Genomic DNA, 20,167 nt, shown 5'->3' on the forward strand with positions numbered 1-20,167 from the left:
GTATTCCCAGTGTTCATTCTGAGCCACAGTATTTTAATAAATTGAGAGGCAATGAGGGGAGTCTTGTGTGGGCAAAAGTACAGATTTGGGAATATAAAACTCTGGTTCTGAATCATGAGTGCACCACTTAATAGCCCTGTGATGTTTCTCCTCTGAGATTCCACTTTTTTATCTGTAAAAATCAGAATCATAATGTCTTTTTCATGGGTCATTGTCAATGTTTATGGGCGTGACACTTAAAGCAGAGTGCCTGTCATTATAGTGACTAAGTGTTGTGATGGTTAGGTTTTAATAATAGATGCCACACGCATTGGCCTACAATCAAAATGAAAAAGTCAGAGGAGTGCAGGAGGCATGCAGCCATTGGCATCAGGCTGCTGTGACATTATTCTGCCCACATTTATTATTTCAAGTGCTTTTTTTTTTAATTGTTTTTGGTTTGACAGTATTTTTTGTCACCGTGGTTTTGTTCTCTTAAAGGAATATGAAACTCTAGCTCTAGACAAGGATTTAGCTGGTAGGCTCTGCAGCAGAGGCTGAAGCAAAACCTAGTAGCAACATCTGTGCAAGTAGACAATAATAAAAAGAGCTAACATCTGCTGAGTTCTTCCTTTATTTGTTGGGAGAAAAGTTTGTCTGTGGGTGACAGAGACATGTTTTAATTACGACTTACACAAGATGGAAGTACATTGCTCTCTAACAGGAAAGTCTGAATTGGTTGGCAGCTTTGTAATGTTGTAATGGTGGCTCCATTATTGCATGGATCTAGGTGCCTTGTCTTTTGTAGTTCTACCATCTTGAAAGTTTGGCTCTTCTTCCAAGATGACTCACCCCTATATTCTCATCCTAGCTTCTGGCAGGGAAGAAGGGTTCGTGGGACAGGGATACCCCTTTTCCATTAGGGACATGACCTAGAGGTTACTTGTACCATTTCTGATCATATCATATTGGCTAATATTTGATCTTATGGCAAAACTAACTGCAAGGCATGCTGGGAAATGTAGTCTTTGAGTGGCCATGAGCCTAGCTAGACATTCCACTAATAGAAAAATGGAGAACACATATTAGGAGATGCATACTGGAATGGTCTATTCCACAACTACTATGTGCCATGCTGTGCTTTACACTATGGTTATGCTCATGACAGCATCATCTTATTTAATGCTCACAAAAACCCCATGAGATTGTAATTACTATGAATTTTTTTAAAACAGAGGGAATATTTTGAGACAGAGAGAAGTTAAGTCTTTTTAAAACGTCTTGAGATGCAGAGAGGCTAAATTTTTTTTTTTTTAATCTCAAGGGAAATAAGGGGCAAGGCCAGGATTTGAACCCAGGGAGTCTGACTCTGGAGCCTTATGCTATGAACCACTGTATAGTTCTTGCTTGCTCAGTATTTTTCTCAAGCCTTGATGTGCTCTGCTAGATGAAACAGTGGATTGTTGAAAGGCATCAAGGAATCAAAGAAGCTTTGTGAAGCTTTTATTGCTTCCTCTTCCAGGCAGTTAATTGCTTCCCTTCTAGAATTCCTAGCTTATTTGATGCAAAATAGTGTTCAGCACAATTGGGTCTAAACAGGGTAGCAAAAGAAAAGCAACACCACAGACACATGTGACAGGAATTTTAATGAAAGCAGTTCCTGATTTGAAAGCAATGTGTCTATGCCATGATAAAGCAAGCACTCTTTGTACTGCATTGTACAGTTTTGATTATGGGATAGAATAAATTGAATTCAGTATATCACTGGAATATAGAAATGAAAATATTGTCATTCAATGACAGTTGAGACTGTTGGTCTCTGTAATATTAGGATTTCTACATATAAGTCATCAATTCACATGTTAATACACATTTATCTATGTAGCAACAAGCAAACCTAAAGAATGAACTGATGTTTTTAAAATACAGAGGCACCCTGAGTTTATCTTAAGTGGAGAATTGGCCTTAGCTGGAATTAAATGTTTTCAACATCTGTTTTTTCTTTTTTCTGTGTATTCCCTTTTAAAAAAAAAAAAAAAGAAGTATAGCTGATATATAATATGTTAATTTGAAGTATACAGTGTCTACCTGCTCACCTTCTTTGGTGGCTACAATCACTGATGACTGTGACAACCTTTTTTTTTTTTTTTTACTGATATGGCAGGCAGTATTCCATTTATTAATAGCAAAGTGATTCAAGTATACATGTATAATGTATATCTATTCTTTTCCAGATTCTCTTCCATTATAGGTTTTTATAAGATAATCTGAATATAGTTTCCTATGCTATTCAGTTGGCCCTTGTTATTTATTTTCTATATATAATAGTGACTATCTGTTAATCTGAAGTTCTAAGTTATCTCCCCTTACCCCTCCTTTCCCCTTTGGTAGCCATGGGATTGTTTTCTATGTTGATCAGTCTATTTCTGTTTTGTAAATAACTTCATTTGTATCATTTTTTATGATTCCACATGTAAGGGATATCTAGTATTTGTCTGACTTCACTTAGTATGATAATCAGTATGGGATAACACCCATCCATGTTGCTGCAAATGACATTATTCTTTTTTATGTCTGAGAAATATCTTTTTCATAATATTTTTTTTCTTTGTATCTTCATTACTTATCAACAGTTGATTTGGGGCCATATTTATGTCTACTACACTTTTTTTATACCTATCCAGTACTCTTTGTTTTTGTTTCCAAATGAGAACAAAGAGAGGAAATGGTGAGAATTTTAATATTTTAAAGAATCAAAATAGTCTTGCTTTCTGATCAAAAGTGTACAAACAAGATTAAGGAAGATGGAAAAGTTCTAGAAATCCTTACTGTAGTTTTCCCAGGCTTTCATTACTTTTTCAAAGTATGTCTGATATCAGTTTTGGCCGATTTTAATTTGATTTTATTCTCAGGAAATCCTACATTGTACATTCTTCTCTTCGCATTCTCTTTTTGAAAAAAAAAATAATAATAATGGCTTCACATTGTAAACTCCTCTATAATTCCCAAAACACATTCAGTTCAGTTCAGTCGCTCAGTTGTGTCTAACTCTTTGGCACCCCATGAACTGCAGCACGCCAGGCCTCCCTATCCACCACCAACTCCCAGAGTCCACCCAAACCCATGTCCGTTGAGTTGGTGATGCCATCCAACCATCTTATCCTCTGTCGTCCCCTTCTCCTCCTGCCCTCAATCTTTCCCAGCATCAGTGTCTTTTCAAATGAGTCAGCTCTTCGCATTAGGTGGCCAAAGTACTGGAGTTTCAGCTTCAACATCAGTCCTTCCAATGAACACCCAGGACTGATCTCCTTTAGGATGGACTGGTTGGATCCGAAACACATTACCATACTTAATTGTCTCTAGCTCTCACAACGACCATTGAGGAAGATAGGAAAGGAATCAGTATCTTCATTTTGAAGTTGAAGTACTGAGACCTGGAGAGATTAAGTGGAATGTCCAGTAATACCTAGTATGGCTGAGATTTTCTCCCTCCCACCCCGTTCCCCTCCTTTCTCCCTTCTTCCTATCTTCTTCCTCTGTCACTCACCAGCTTTCGCTTATGCTCTCTTTTTTTCATTCAATTAAATGACAGCTATTATGTTCCTGGCACTGCTTAGATGCTATAAAATGAAAAGCTGAACAAAACAGATGCAGTCTTGCCCTCGTGGAAATTCCAGAGGAGTTCACGAGAGAAACATGAAACCAGTTAAAAAAAAAAAAGTACAATTAAGAAATATGGTAAGTTCTGTGAAGAGAAAGAACACAGTTCTCTGAATGTGAATAAGACAGGAATCTGCAGTAGATTTGGTAATCAGAGAAAGTCACTCTGGGTAAGCAGCAGTAAAGCTGAAATAAAAGAATATATGAAAGCCAGCCAGATGAAGAAACTAGGCTTATTTTAAAAAGATTATTTTAAAAAAAGAAATAAAAAGAAATAAAAAAGATTATTTATTTATTTACTTTTGTCTGTGCCGGGTCTTCCTTGCATTTGTGTGGGCTTTCTCTAGTTGTGGCCAGTGGGGGCTACTCTCTAGTTGCAGCTCTCGGACTCAGTAGTTGCTGTTGAAGGGGCCTGGAGTGTACAAGCTTCAGTCACTGGGCACACAGGCTTAGTTGCTACATGGCATGTGGAATCTTCATGGACCAGGGTTTGAACCTGTCTCTCCTGCATTGGCAGGCAGATTCCTTACCCACTGCACCACCAAGGAAGTTCCTAGGCTGTATGTTTATCATTTAGGGTAGGCTAAGTGATGTTCTAAGAACAGTTCCAAATTCTTAGTGGTTTAAAACAATGAAGGTTTATTTCTCTCTCGTGTTCCATGTCCATAACTGAGTGACTAGGGACTCTACTTCATGGCATCCTCAGACCAGGACTCAAACTTACAAGGCAGACACTATTTGGGACATTGCCATTCTTCATGCAAAGAAGGAGGATTGTGGTAACCTGGTGATTTGCTCTTAAAGCTTTTACCTGGAGTCACATATCACAGTTCATGCACCAGTGGGAGTCACTTGACCTCATCTAATGTCAAGAGGGCAGTATCTACAATTCCAGCTTGTTCCACCTACCCAGCCTCCCTTGCATCTAATGGTGATGTTGTGACACTGTCTGGTCAAGTGAACCTAAGAAGGACTTCCCTAAGGGAAGTCCCTAAGGGAAGTCCTTCGTCATTGGAGGGCTTCTGTATCAACTTTTGCTTTTCTGTTTAGATATTGGTATAACTGTAAGATACAGGTATAACTGACATGCCCTCCCTACTCTTCCTGCCTTAAACTCTACTGATGCACTACTGAAGCTGCCTAACCATTTTGCATAAGAATGATGAGCCATACTTTGAAGATAGGGGATCATCAGAATGAAGTGATTCTTTAATGACCTGACTTTTCAGTTGAACTAATACAAGCAAGTGCCTAATTCTGAATTCCTTTTATGTGGGGAAGAAAGTGAAAGTGTTAATCGCTCAGTTGCATCCTACTCTTTGAGACCCTATGGACTGTAGCCTGCCAGGCTCCTCTGTCCATGGAATTCTCCAGGCAAGAATACTGGAGTAGGTAGCCATTCCTTTCTCCAGGGGATCTTCCTGACCCAGTGATCAAACCCAGGCCTTCTGCATTGCAGGCAGATTCTTTATGGTTCTGAGCCACAAGGGAAACCCTTGTGGGAGAAAAATTACACCAAATATTTAAGCCTGTTACTTGGAACTAGAAGCAATTCTAGCTTATGTGGATAAGAAAGATGAACAGATTCTGTGCTTACAGCCCAGAAACCCATCTTCCTCAGATACTTTTCCTGAGACTGGGCCAGCAGTGCAGGAACCAAGTGAGATCGACCTTGCTTTGTGAGTGGTGGCCAGTGAAGCAGAGGAAAGAGAAATCTTCCACCCTATTCCCCTCTTCTAGCTCCCTGTACTTCCCTTTCTCCTTCATACAACGTCTCCAGTTGCACAGTTTCTTTTTCTGACTGCAACTACCGTCCGTTTACCCTTTACTCTCTCGTTACCCTTCTCCTCTTCTTGAGAAATGCTTGTGTCCACTTAAGGTGAAATTATCCTAGGTATGATTGAATTTCCCTGGTGGCTTAGCGGTAAAGAATTCACCTGCCAGTGCAGGAGACATGGGTTTGATCCCTGGGTTGGGAAGATCCCCTGGAGAAAGAAATGGCAACCCACTAATAAATTGAATTAGGTCAGTTTCTCAAAGATTTGAAACATCTGTAAGCAGCTTGTGAGTGAAAAAGGTTGCCTGCCATATCAACAAACAAAGGGATGTTGTAACCATCAAGTCACTGCAGCCACCCTGAGGTGCACCCTGAGGGGACTCAGGATGGGAAAGAATGGGATACTGGCCATAAATAACTGAGCTGCAAATCAAAGGAACGATTTCCATGAGCCCAGACTCTTGCCTCTTCCCACACACAGAAAAGGGCTAAATTCATTATCTTGAGCTTCTGGTTGATTTTCCTTACTTGTTGGTAATTTTTGATGTTCCTACTCCTTGTTGCAAAACTCCTATGTATCCTGGCTCCTCTCTTTCTTCTTCTGAGCAGTCCCTCAGAGCTATCCCTGAAAGGCGGTCTCCCAGGCTTCAGTCCTCAGCAAGTCTGCCAAATAAAACAATTCTCAATTTTTAGGTTATCCATTTTTTTCAGTCAACACGCTTAATATTTTGTGCTGCCTATGGCATTCTTACCAGCTTTCCCCACAGTCTCAGAGGTTGCTCTCAGAATATGTGGGACAGTTAATGCTGATTGTCTTAGGAATTCCCAACTGGTGTGTTTGGACCTTGAAATTCTTGCTTCTCTGTGTCCTTTCTGTGGTGGCTCAAGTCTTTTCAGACTTTGGAACTGGGAGCTAAGTGAATGCTGATTGCTAAATAAAGTCCTGTGAATAGAACATATAGAAAAATGCAGTCTAAATATTTGACTTTATGGCCATAATTTCTCCAAATGGTCTCAAGTTCTAGTTTAAGGAGCAATCAAGTAGTTAAACTTCAGGCACCTGATCTTAAAATTTATTTATTTTTGTCTCCGGAGTATCCTAGAATACCCCATGTTCTCAGTTTCTTATTCTTTGGTCCACTATCCTACTGGGATAGGACTGTGGTCTAGTATTATTCTTTGTTCCACTCATTTTGGTCATTTTTTCTTTATGATTGTTGCATAAATTGTTACAGATTGTGACTAGGCAGTGTTTTATTTCTCCTATGCCCTGAGGTGTTTAAAGGTTTGTGTGTGTGTGTGTGGGCACGCACGCATGTGTGCACTCAGTCTTATCTGACTCTTTGAAACCCCTTGGGCTGACAGGCTTCTCTATCCATGGGATTTTCCAGGCAAGAATACTGGAGTGGGCTGCCATTTCCTGTTCTAGCATCTCTTCCCTACCCAGGGTTCAAACCAGTGTCTTCTTGAGTTTCCTGCATTGTCAGGCTGTTTCTTTACCACTGCACCACCTGGAAAGGTCTGTTGTTATTCTCCAGATAATTAAATTGGAGGTTTCAAATGAGAATTCATCTCACTTTAAAAGTTGTAGCTTTTACAGATTTTCAAAAGTATATTGTGTGGAGCTTTTCTTACACTCAATTTCAGGAGCCAGTTGTTCATGAAAAAAAGACACAAGGATGCTTTGTAAGTTCTAAATCAGGGAGTAGAAAACATGTGTTGTGTGTTCTTGTCATTTGTGCTCAGTTGGACAAGAAAGAGAGAACTTTGTTTTCTTTCCAATTATGGATTATTACAGGATATTGAATATAGTTCCCTGTGCTATATAGTAGGACCTTGTTGTTTATTTTATATATAATAGTTTCTGTCTGCTAACACCAAACTCCTAATTTATTCCTCCCCCATGCCCTTTTCCTTTTGGTAACCATCTGTTTGTTTTCTGTGCCTATGAGTTTGTTTCTGTTTCATAAGTAAATTCATTTGCATCATATTTTAGATTCCATCTTTAAGTGGTGTTTGTCTTTTCCTTTCTGACTTAACTTAGTATAATCTCTAGGTCCATCCATGTTGCTACAAATGGCATTATTCTTTTTAACGGCTGAGTAGTATTCCTTTTGAATAGCTATTTTCTAAAGCATATGTAAATAGATCACGTCATATAGTAAAAGAAATGACATAGAAATAACATTTATTTAGTACTTGTGTAGCAGGAAACAAGCTGGTATCTTCCCATATATTTTCTTGAAGTGAAGTGAAATGAAGTCGCTCATTCGCATCCGACTCTTTGTGACCCCATGGATTGTAGCACACCAGGCTCCTCCGTCCATGGGATTCTCCAGGCAAGAATACTGGAGTGGGTTGCCATTTCTTTCTCCACTTAGTCTTAAAAATGGTCACATTGGAATATTATTACTCCTGTGTTTGAAATGAAGAGACTGAAGTTGAGTGGGTAAATCATTGTTTACATTTGAACAGGTAATTCATGATGGACCCAGGATTCAAACAAATGTATATCTAACAACAAAGCCCATGACTCAGTGGCAATTGTTTGATCTTCAATGATGGGCAATGTCTTTGTAGCAAAGTTCACATTGGCTCATTTAAGGCAGCGATCCCAAACCTTTTTGGCATCAGGGACTAGTTTCGTGGAAGAAAATTTTTACATGAACCTAGTGTGGGGGTGATTTTGGGATGATTCAAGCATATTACATTTATTGTGCACTTAAAGTGAAAGTGTTAGTCGCTCAGTCGTTTCCGACTCTGTGCGACCCCATGGACTGTAGCCTGCCAGTCTCCTCTGTCCATGGAATTCTCCAGGCAAGAATACTGGAGTGGGTTGCTGTACCCTTCTCCAGGGGGTCTTCCCAACCCAGGGATGGAACCCAGGTCTCCTGCATTGCAGGCAGATTCTTTACCATCTGAGCCACCAGGAAAGCCCATTATGCAATTAATTCAATTATTATTATATCAGCTCTACCTCAGATAATCAGGCATTAGATCCTGGAGATTGGGGACCCCTGACTTAAAAAAGCACCCATGTTGCCAAGTTTGATTTCACATTCTTGCCTCATATCTAGGCAAGGAGACAATATGGCATTGTGCATGCCTGTAGGCTGGAGTTGTGCTCCCTTGTTTTGATATCAAAGACACCCTGGAGAAGTTAGAGTAGAATGTAAATAAATACTAATAGCAAGTAGAAGTGCCTGGATAAGATTTCAAAATCCAAGAGTAAGACACAAACATTATATTTTTCCACTAATGAGATCAAAGGATTATTGATTCTGGAGGAAGAAATTATGGATTTTTGAGTCACTTGAATGTAACTCCTTGACCCTTTCAAATAGTCTCCTCAGTGAGTACATCCCTTAGATAAAGATAGCTCTGCTCCTCTTTTGTAAGTGATTTTTTTCCCTCTCCTTCCAGGAAGCTGAAGAATGAACTCTTGGAAGCAAAACGCAGAAGTGGGAAGACTCAACAAGAGACCACCAGGGTCTGTGCACACTGTCAGAGAAACCTGGGCTTGATATTCGACCGGGGAGACCCGTGCCAGGCCTGCTCCCTCAGAGTGTGCAGCCAGTGCCGGGTCTCAGGCCTTGATGGCAGCTGGCGGTGCACCATCTGTGCAAGAGTCGCGTGAGTTTCTTGCCTTTGTGTGCAAAGTCAGCTTTGATGACTGAAGAGTTGGTGGGGGGGGGGGAAAGCAAGGAGGAAGAATATGTAAAAGGTAGCAATAGAGAATAGAATTGAAAGTATAGCCCCGCTAGAAGTTCAGTACTGCTTTGGAAGGGTGTGATGTGTATTTGTGTGTGTCTGAGACACAGAAACATTATACGGTTGGAAGCCTCACAGGACGTGGTTTCTTCCCGCATCTGAACGTGGTCTCTTCCCTCAGGCTTTCTTAGACCTGCACTTGGCTCCACCCAGCTTCTTAGGGTGTGTGTGCTCAGTCCTGTCCGACTCTTTACGACCCTGTGGAATTTTCCAGGCAAGAATACTGGAGTGGGTTGCTGTGCCCTCCTCCAGGGGATCTTTCCAACCCAGGGATTGAACCTGCATCTCCTGCATTGGCAGGCGGGTTCTTTACTAGTGCAGCCTGAGAAGTCCAAAACTGGGTTTAGTAAACTGCAAATCAAGGTGCAAAAATAATTCTGGATATCTTCCTGTCTTCCTCATGAAATCAATTGTTTACTTGGGGTATTTCTCCATATATGTGTACAGAAAAAGTATCAGCAATGCACTTTGCTTTCTACTTAAAAGGAACATGATACATCTGTGACTCAAGTACATAATGTAAAAATCGCTCTTTTAGACCCTGAACTCTTCTTAGAAAGTTTTTCTCAGTGTGAAATAATGGATCTTTACAACTCTGCTCCCCTTTACTTCACATTTCAGAGTTGGATATAAAGGCTCTTCCAGTATTGTCAAATTGAAGAAGGAAATGGCAACCCACTGCAGTATTCTTGCCTGGAGAATCCCATGGACAGAGGAGCCTGGTGGGCTACAGTCCATGGGATCGCAAAGAGTTAAACACGACTGAGTGACTATTACTTACAGTATAGTCAAATAATGACTTACAGAGGAAATAATGGACAGAATTTCCTCAATTATAGTTTTGCCTCTATACAATTTTGCAGGACCATTTATCCCTCTCTGCTCTTAGTGACCACTAGAGGACAACAAATAAGAACAGGAAAACTTGGAAAGAGACTAGCACTTTTTTTTTTTTTTTATGAAAACATAGTGCACATGGCTTTTGTTTTTAACTAAAGTTAACTTACACAAAAGGACACAAATGACAAGTGTACAACAGGGTTTCTCAATTTCAGCATCACTGAAATTTTTGGCAATATGGTTCTTTGTGGGGGAGGGAGGGCCTGTCCTGTGTACTATGAGATGTTCATGGCTTCTACCCAGTAGAGACCAATAACACTGCTCCCCTTTGCGGTGGTAACAATGACAGATTCCTGCCAACATTGCCACATGTCCCGTAAAGAGTAAATGTCTTTGAGAAGCACTGGTGTACAGCTTTGCAAATTATCACAGTTTCTGTGTAACTACCATTCAGGCAACGAAGTAGAAATGCTACTGACACCCCAGAAGCTTTTCTTCTTCCTCTTCCCAATCACTAGTCCCTTCTTATTCTCCAGATATAAATATTATCCTGCTAACACCATAAGTTAACTTTGAATTTTTTATACTTTAAATTGATTTTATGCTTTAAATTGATTTTCATTGTTTAAATTGTTGATTTTATACTTAAAATATAAAAAAAATTAAATTTTTTATACTTTAAATGGACTCATACAGTGTGTGTGTATTTGTTCATAACTACTTTTGGTCACCATTATGTTTGTGAGACATCCATTTTTGTTGCATTTGGCAGTTGTCTACTCATTTTCACTTTTATACTCATTTCACTCATTTTCACTATAGTGTTTATTAACACTCTATTTATAACTATATGAGGATTCATATACCATTCTATCATTGATGTATATTTGGGATGTTTCTAGCTTTCACCTCTTAAAAATAGTGTTGTTATAAATATTTTTGTGCATGTCTCTTGATACATATGTGTATGTATTTCCATTGAATATGTACATAGTAAAGTTGCTGGGTCATAGAATATATGCATGTGTTTCATTTCAGTTGTTGTTTAGTAGCTAAGTTATGTCTGACTCTTTGCGACCCTATGGACTCTAGCCCACCAGGCTCCTCTGTCCATGGGATTTCCCAAGCAAGAATACTGGAGTGGGTTGCCAGTTCCTCATCCAGGGGATTTTCCCAGATCAGGGATCAAACCCACGTCTCCTACCTTAGCAGGTGAATTCTTTACCACTGTGCCACCTGGGAAGCCCCACGATACCGATTTGTTTTCCAAAGTGGTTGTGCCAAGTTATCCTTTCACTAGCAATGCATGAATGTTGGTTACTTTATATTTTTACAACAGTGTTTTTTGTTTTTCCATTTTTATAATTTTGTTGGGTATGTAGTGGATTTATTGCATTTTTCTTTATTACCAATGAGAACGAGGATATCTTAATATGTTGATTGACCATTTGAACATCCTTTTCTGTGAAGTGCTGGTTCAGGTCTCTTGCCTTTTTTTCTGTTAGGTTATCAGCCTTTTACTGACTAGTGTGAAGGAGTTCTTCATATATTCTGTGTACAAACCACGTTGGTTCCTTGTGTTTCAGATATTTTTTCCCAACTTCTGATGTTCCTTTTCATTCTCTCAGTGGTGTATTGAAGAACGGAAATCTCTAATTTTTAGTAACTCATTTTGTTCATCTTTTCCTGTATGAGATTAGTGGGTTTTTTCTTTCTGTATCCTAACGGGGGAAAAAAAAGCTTTTTGTAAAAGTTGATAGAAATATTCTCCCGTGTGATCTCCTGTGTTATTGTATTACCTTTTTAAACTTACAATCGACTTGGAACTGATTTTTGCATGTGCTGTGAGTTACAAATTCCTTTTTATATTTTAATATGAATATCCATTTGATCCAGCAACATTCATTGAAAGTACCATTTTTTCACTTCTCTACAGTGTCACCTTCACAAAACAAGTTTCATTTCTGACTACTCTGTTACATGTGTAATGTACCAATGCCACGTTATTTTAATTCAATGTAGCTTTATAAAATTTTATATCCAGTGGACTTGCCACTTTGCTGTTTTTGTTCAAAATGCCCTGGCTATTATTGGCCCCTGGTATTTTGAAATACATTTATAATCAGCATTCCATTAAACAGGTCCTACTAGTGTTTTTATAGGGACTACATTACATCTACAGCAAGTTATGGAGAGAATTGATGTCTTTCAATATTTAGTCTATTGATCCACAAACACTATGTGCCCTTTCATTAGTTTACCTTTGATTTCTTTTAGTAATATTTCATATAATAATTTTCCTGATACATCTTACATATCATTGGATCTAATCCAAGTATTTGATTTTTGTGTTATTGTAAATAGTACCCTTAAAAATTTTTTTATTTTCTAATTGTTATTGTTATGGAGAAATGCAGTTGATTTGGGTAGTCCAACTTTGGAAATCTTGTTAAACTCACTTACTAATTAAAATAATTCCTGTGGCACCATTCAAATTTTATTTTTGCACAAGTGTGTCTTGTTTTCTAACACTTCATATCTTTTTTTTCTTTCTGTTTTGTGTATTTGTTTTCAATGTTATTCATTTCTTGTTCTTTCACTTTCTTAGAATTTTTCATTAATAGTGTTTTGATTCATATGTTTAGATACTTGATTTTTTCCATCCTTTGTTCTTTTCTAACATATACATTTAAGGATATGACTTTCCCTGTTTGCACTGGTTTAGCTGCATCTCACACATTTTCATATCCATTATTTTTTATGATACTGGTTTCATTCTGTTTTCTAATTTCTATCACCTTTTCTTCCAGCTTTGAGTTATTTACAATTGTCTTTTGATTTCTAACTTCATGGGGATTTTTGATATCTTTTTGATATTGAAATTAGCTTTATTTCACTTTGGTCAGAAAACATTCTATATGATTTCATTCTTTGAAATTCAGCCCAGAAAATCTTCTATTTTATTAAATGTTCCAATTTCCTTGAAAAAATGAATTCTGCAGTATTGATTTGAATATCTTAGTTTTGTCTTTTAATGATATTTGTTAATTGTGTTGTCCAAACCTTCCATATCACTATTGATTTTTTAATCTATATATTCTATGTGATATTGAGGGAAATATATACTAATCTCTCTCAATAATGATTGTGAATTTTCTATTTTCCTTTTTAACTTGATAATATTTGCTTGTATGTTGAGTTTAGAGTCTTGATTGCTTAAGTATTTAGAATTGTGAGGTTTTATAGTTGTACAGAAACCTTTATAATTGTGAAAACTCTCTCCTTACCTCTAGTTATGATTTTTTCCTTTTAAAGTTTACTTTGTAATTAGTATGGCCTCAGTTGCTTTCTTTTGGTTGGCATATGCCTGGGGAATCCTCTTTATCCTTTACTTGCAGCTTTTTTCTTTCCATATATTTACCGTATGTCTCTTATAAGTGGAATATTATCATGTGTGCATGTTTTAAATCTAGGCTGACAGTTGTCATTTAATTAGGATATTTGTCCCATTTGTAGTAATAACATAACCCATATATTTTATTTAAAATTTACCACCCTTTTACTTATTCTTTTCTTGGTCCCATCTATTCTGTTCTTTTCAGAGAAGGCAATGTTAACCCACTCCAGTACTCTTGCCTGGAAAATCCCATGGATGGAGCATCCTGGTAGGCTGCAGTCCATGGGGTCGCTAAGAGTCGGACACGACTGAGTGACTTCACTTTCACTTTTCACTTTCATGCATTGGAGAAGGAAATGGCAATCCACTCTAGTGTTCTTGCCTGGAGAATCCCAGGGACGGGGGAGCCTGGTGGGCTGCCGTCTATGGGGTCACACAGAGTCGGACACGATTGAAGTGACTTAGCAGCAGCAGCAACACCATTCTGTTCTTTTATCTCTACTTATTTACCTTCATTTAGGTTGTTGCAATATTTTTCTATTTATCTCCTCTAATATTTATACATTTTTTACTACTCATCTAATGATTACTCTAGAGATTATAATGTACATCCTTGACTTATTAAAATATAATATTAATTAGTAGTTTTGGTACTTCTAAGACAATATCAGGACTTAAAAATACTTTGATTGCCTTTTCTCCCCTCCTAGTGCTATTGTATATTTTAAATATTTGTATATCTATATCTATGCACACACATATGCACACATAGCTGAGTGTATATGTGTGTGTGTATATATACATATATGTATGTATGTATGTATGATTTGTCTTAGTCTATTTAGGCAGCTGTAACAGAATACCATAGACTAGGTGGTTCTTAAACAACAGAAATTTATTTTTCACAGTCCTGGAGATCAGGGTTCTGGCAGACTTGTTGTTTAGTGAGAGTGTGATTCCTGGTTCATAGCCAGCTGTCTTCCCACTGTGTCCTTACCGGGCAGAAGAGACAAAGGAACTCTCTGGAGAATCTTTTTATAAAGGGAGTGATCACTTTCCAAAGACTCCATCCAAATAACCATTGCACTGGGGGTTGCATTTCATTATATGAATTATTATGGAAGGGGTACATTCAGTCTATAACATAATCCCATAAAATATTGCTATTTTATAGTCATTATTTCACTTAGATTTACTACTTAGTTACCCTTTCCATAACTATTTTCATATCCTTGAATTCAACTACTCATGGATAGTAAAAATTCATGTGTGAGTGGACCTAAGCAGTTCATACCCATGTTATTCAAGGGTCAACCATATTTGAAAAACTGTAAAGCTTAGTGAGACTCTGTTTAATAATATGTATCAATTAAGAATATACTTTTTTTTTCTAGCAAGGAAATTGGATAAGGCCTGTAAATATTCAAGATTACCTTAATCAGATCAAGGTTTAAGCTAATTTCAAAATTGGAGCCTTAGTCCTTGAGAGCGTGGATCTGTTTTGGGATCACATTTATTCCTGGATAATACTAATAGTCCTGCAAGGTCTGAAGATATATACCAATTAGATAAGAGAGGTGATTGATTTTCTGTATTATAAATAGTGGAAATACGCACACTAAGAGTTCAGAATGTGTGTTAGCACAGTTGGACTGGATAAATATCAAAATGTGTTTGTTTTTCCACCCAGTTCTTTTCCCACCAAACTCTGCCAAGGTGAGGTTTGTTATTTCAAGTGAAGAAAGGAAAAAGGATTTTAACAAATGACTGACCTACTAATGGGTCTGAAGACTTATAAGCAATATCTCAGTAACTATTTCTCCATTTCTTATACCATATTATTTTATTTGATCCCTAATATTTGATCATTTTCATTTTTTATTCCATTTCTGTTTACCTCTTCTCTACCTCCTGAGCCCTCATTTGCTCACACAACAGTAACTAGGGGCTGTGACTCATGAGCCTTTCAATCAATCAGGAGTTGCCTCACGCTTTTGTATGGGGAGAGGAATTTTGTCTTTAATTTCTAAATGTCAGTTGTAATTACTGAAACACTCTTTTCAATACAAGACCCAAGAGGTTTGTGTATTCATGCATTGCTAATTGAAAGTTTTGCCATCAGCTCATCTGGTAGTCAGTATAGATGGTAACTGCAGGTCTAATTCATAAAAAAATCTCCCCTCAATCTGGTCAGATCAATATTAGGTTATATGTGTATATAGAGAGAAACTTTTAATGTGTTATTTCATTGGAATTTGCAAGTTGTTATGGAAGTTAGCTTACCTAACATAACTAACATAATCCCTTCCTGTTTTTTTTTCCCCTTAATACTTACATGGTATATACTTTCCTTCCCTTGTTATGTTTATTCCTCCACTAGAATATAAGCTTCACAACCATGAGAGCAGGGCCTGTTATCTATAGTGTTCAATGAAGTAGTTCTAGTGCCTAAAAGAATGCCTATGGTAAATACTCAGTGGATATTTGTTAAATGATTAGATGGATGGATGAATAGGCAAATGAATGAACTAAGGAATGAGTAAATAGATGGCAAGGCCCCACTTAAAGCATTTCAGGCTTAAGCAAGTTATGGAACCTATGTGGTTTTCTTTGGAATTAACACACACACACATACACATATGCACGCACACACATCAGGCCAAATATATTTGCCCTCTGAAGAGAGTAAATTTCCAGCTGTCACAGAAAGATATGACAAGTTGTTGTCAGAAGGATATAAGAATAAATAATAAAAAAATGAAAGGTCTGTGTCTTCCTGAGGGGATGTTAAAACCTCAGTACAGAACTTCAGAATTACTTGTACTTCTTTTTATTTTTTGATGTGATAATAACTTAATAAACCCAACTATCCACCTATCCACTTGCTCTGTCTTTTGACCCATCTGTCTATCCTCACTACAACAATTATTGATAACCTGTTGGAATACTAGAGGATAAGGATACAAAGATGGATAAAACATAGACTACCCTCAGTGGTTTCATAGTCTAAGGAGGATGAGTTTATTACATTATTATCTCATTAATAGAATAAATTCTGTATTTGTACATTACAATGTTCTGAGGAAGAAACAGCTTTCAGTGTGAGGTTCTTATACTTCTTTTTAAAAAATTAATTTATTTACTTTAATTGGAGACTAGTTACAATATTGTGGTGGTTTTCTCTATCCATCAACATGAATCAGTCATGGGTTGTACATGTGTCCCACCATCCTGAACCCCTCTCCAACCTCTTTCCCCACCCCATCCCTCTGGGTTGTCCCAGAGCACCAGCTTTGGCAGCAACAACTTATAGTTGTAGCATCTGTATGGCAGCTGGAAATTTACAAGATGTGTGTTTCACTTGGTAGAAACAGAACCTCTCCTCATTTTAAAAACTGAAAACAGAGACCATTATTTCTCCAGTAATCCAGCTACGAGTCTGTGATCTCAGATTATCTGTCAGTGTTGGAAGTACCCTGTTTGCTATTCATGGAGCGATTTTTGAGAGGAAGCATGAATGATACTCTCTTGGCAGTGAACACCCTTAATTTGTTGTGAGAGAATGCTATAGTGCCAGTGGGCTGTCTCTATGTTCAATAGACCATAAAATTGAAATTCCCACCCTGACCTCTAAGAGATGAGATGAGTCAGAAAGTGACTCATTCTCTAATCAGTTGGAAAACACAACCTTTATTGTCATTTACCTTGGATTGGGTAAAAGTAAAGAGCTTTAATTGCTGTAGCACTGAAAAGGATTACAGCAAAAACTAATAAAGGGAGGCCACCTCCTTCAATGGGATGATCAGCCCTTGACATTTTTTGCAGCCCCTTATGGTTCTAACAAGTTGGTTGCTGTTGGTCTCCTTTTAAAACTAACTCTATAGAAACAGAATGAAAGGGACCCTGACACAGCCAGTTAGTTCATGTGGCTATCCTAATGAGACCTACAAAATTCCACATGATTATGTTAGCGGAGGCAGTTGCTTTCCAACACAAAGACAGCCATAATGATCAGTTTTCCTAATTAGCACCTCAGTTGAACTCAGATCCCAAAGATAAAAGCAACATGATCCGGAGCCCAAAAATGAAATACTTCTGATATAATGTTGATGAGTTGATCTTATTTATATTCATGCCATGTGGTGACATTTCATGCTGCTATTTGTCCTTGTGAAAGCCTTTGTCCTGTTTAAGGAGGAGTCCGGTGGTTTGTTTTTGATAAATTGGTAGTGATGACTGAAAATAGATGAAATAGACCTGAAATAGATGAAATATGAGTCCCTGTCACTAACTTGAAAGACAATAGTACCAATGGTTGGAACATATACAGAGAGGGTACAGAGGGAATGCATAGTGCTTTGTTATGAGAAGGAGAAATACCGACCCTGACATCTGAAAACTGATCTGACATTTATATGTAGGTCTTGATGTTGTTAGAAGGTGATCTGGGGCAGGCTGTGGTGTTCTCCTAGTAGACATAAATGACCTCAGAGCACCAGCATCCCACAGGATCACTGTGTGCCCATGATGAAGTGAGACACAGTAAAAATGCTTCATAATCTTAGCATAGAGGAAAACAAGGTGACTGGTCAAGCCTCAATGTATCAAACATCCCCTTTTCTTGGTTAATATGAGTTTCCTGCTACTTCCTTACTAATTACAGCTTTAGCCTTTTTCTAAACTGCACTTCTTCTAGGTAAAACTTAAGTTACCAATGATAGCCTTGTCCCTGCTCCCTGACATCACCTAGTCTAGAGCAAATTCCTGCTCTCTTAAAATCTCCCTAAAGTTACCTAACATAACCCCAAGTGAAAGTGAAAGTTGCTCTGTCATGTCTGACTCTTTGCAATCCTATGGATTACAACCTGCCAGGATCCTCTGTCCATGGATTCTCCAGGCAAGAATCCTGGAGTGGGTTGCCATTTCCTTCTCCAGGGTATCTTCCCAACCGAGGGATTGAACCTGGGTCTCCTGCATTGGAGGCAGATTCTTTACCCTCTGAGCCACCAGGGAAACCCAACATAACTCCCAATCCTATATTAAATTCTTTCAAACTCCTTCTTCTCGAGACTTCCCGTGGTTTTTCATGGCATGTTTTCCTTCATTGCAATGAACAAAAAGTTCAACTTGTTCAACTATACCTGTGTATCTGGAGATCTTTTGATCCTCATGGGTACTAGTAATTGCCACATACTCATTTAAACATCACTCCCTTTTTTTAAGGCAAATCCCACACTGAGTGACAGATTTTGGGGGTGATGTGTGTGTGCTTAATCCTTCGGTTATTTCCAACTCTTTTCAACTCTATGGACTGTAGCCCACCAGTGTCCTTTGCCATTCGACTCTCTGTGCAAGAATACTGGAGTGGGTAGCCTGTCCCTTTTCCAGGGGAGCTTCCTGACCCAGGAATTGGACCGGCATCTCATGCATTGCAGGTGAATTCTTTACCAACTGAGCTACCAGGGAACTTTTGAGGGTGATAAGAAGCTGTTTGGAGTACCTTGACATGCTACTTTAAATCACTTATTAATCATATATCAGCACCTTCTCCCTTTTTTAGAATACTTCGTTTGCTGTGGTTTAGTGTCTTAATACCCACATGGATTAGAGGATTTTTAAATGTAGAAGTATCATACATACCAAGACACTCTACATATACTGTTTAAACAACAGTAAAAGGAGTATCTATGTATTTATCACTCAGTTTAAGTGACTGTTCTTGTTTTCCATTTCTTATTCCCTTGCTCTACTTTATGGTTTTATTGTACTTGGATATATACCTAAGTAATATATTTTTCTAGTTTTTCAATTTTGAATTCTGTAGAAATGGAAGTTATACTGTGTGTGTACTTTGTGACATTTTTTAGCTCAACATTTTTTTGTGTGTGAAATCTATCCATGTTCATTTTTTTTTTTTTTATTTTATTTTATTAGTTGGAGGCCAATTACTTCACAACATTTCAGTGGGTTTTGTCATACATTGACACGAATCAGCCATTGAGTTACACGTATTCCCCATCCCGATCCCCCCTCCCACCTCCCTCTCCACCCGACTCCTTTGGGTCCTCCCAGTGCACCCAGCAATACCACTTCTGGGCATACACACCGAGGAAACCAGATCTGAAAGAGACACGTGCACCCCAATGTTCATGTTCACTTTTTTTTGTTTTTAATTTATTTTTTGGCTGTGCAGCATGGCATGTGGGATCTTAGTTTCCCAACCAGGGATCGAACCTCTGTCCCCTGCCATTGCATAGACACTGGATCACCTGGGATGTCCCACTATCTATGGTTATGTTAATATCATTCCATTCCTCCTCACTGTTGCGTCAACAGTGTGCCTGTTTTCTTGTTGATGGAAATTTTTGTTGTTTTTTGTTTTAGTTTATAATGTTACCCCAAAAATGCTGGTATCACCTTCTTGTATGTATGGTCTAACAAACATGTACAGCAGTTTCCTTATTGTAGGGTTTTTAAAACTGAGTCATGATCCATTGATGGGTCCTGGCCAGCATTTAAAAAAAGAGGGGGAAACAGAAAATGTCAGTATACATATAATTATATGTGTGTAATTCTACATATACTTAATTGTGTGTGTGTATGAGTATGTGTATTTATTTTCTGGATTATGATGTAAATTTTTTTTTCTTTTCAATTCCCCCTCCCCCTAACCCCCATCCCACCTCTGATAAGCACAGATCTAATCTCTTTCCCTATGTGTTTGGAGATTTTCTTAACTGACC

At 38.1% G+C, this 20,167-nt stretch overlaps 1 protein-coding gene across 2 annotated transcripts in view; it reads left to right on the plus strand.

Moving 5' to 3' along the window:
- SYTL5 (synaptotagmin like 5) overlaps window positions 1–20,167 on the plus strand; it is a 109,202-nt gene that overhangs the window by 20,314 nt on the left and 68,721 nt on the right. For both annotated transcript variants that reach the window (XM_065916495.1, XM_065916496.1), the window contains exon 2: window positions 8,840–9,049. In XM_065916495.1, coding sequence (XP_065772567.1) covers window positions 8,840–9,049 — 210 coding nt within the window. The remainder of the gene's footprint in view (window positions 1–8,839; window positions 9,050–20,167) is intronic.

Source organism: Muntiacus reevesi, chromosome X (assembly GCF_963930625.1).
Source record: "Muntiacus reevesi chromosome X, mMunRee1.1, whole genome shotgun sequence".
In the NCBI taxonomy this organism is placed as follows: Eukaryota; Metazoa; Chordata; class Mammalia; order Artiodactyla; family Cervidae; genus Muntiacus; species Muntiacus reevesi.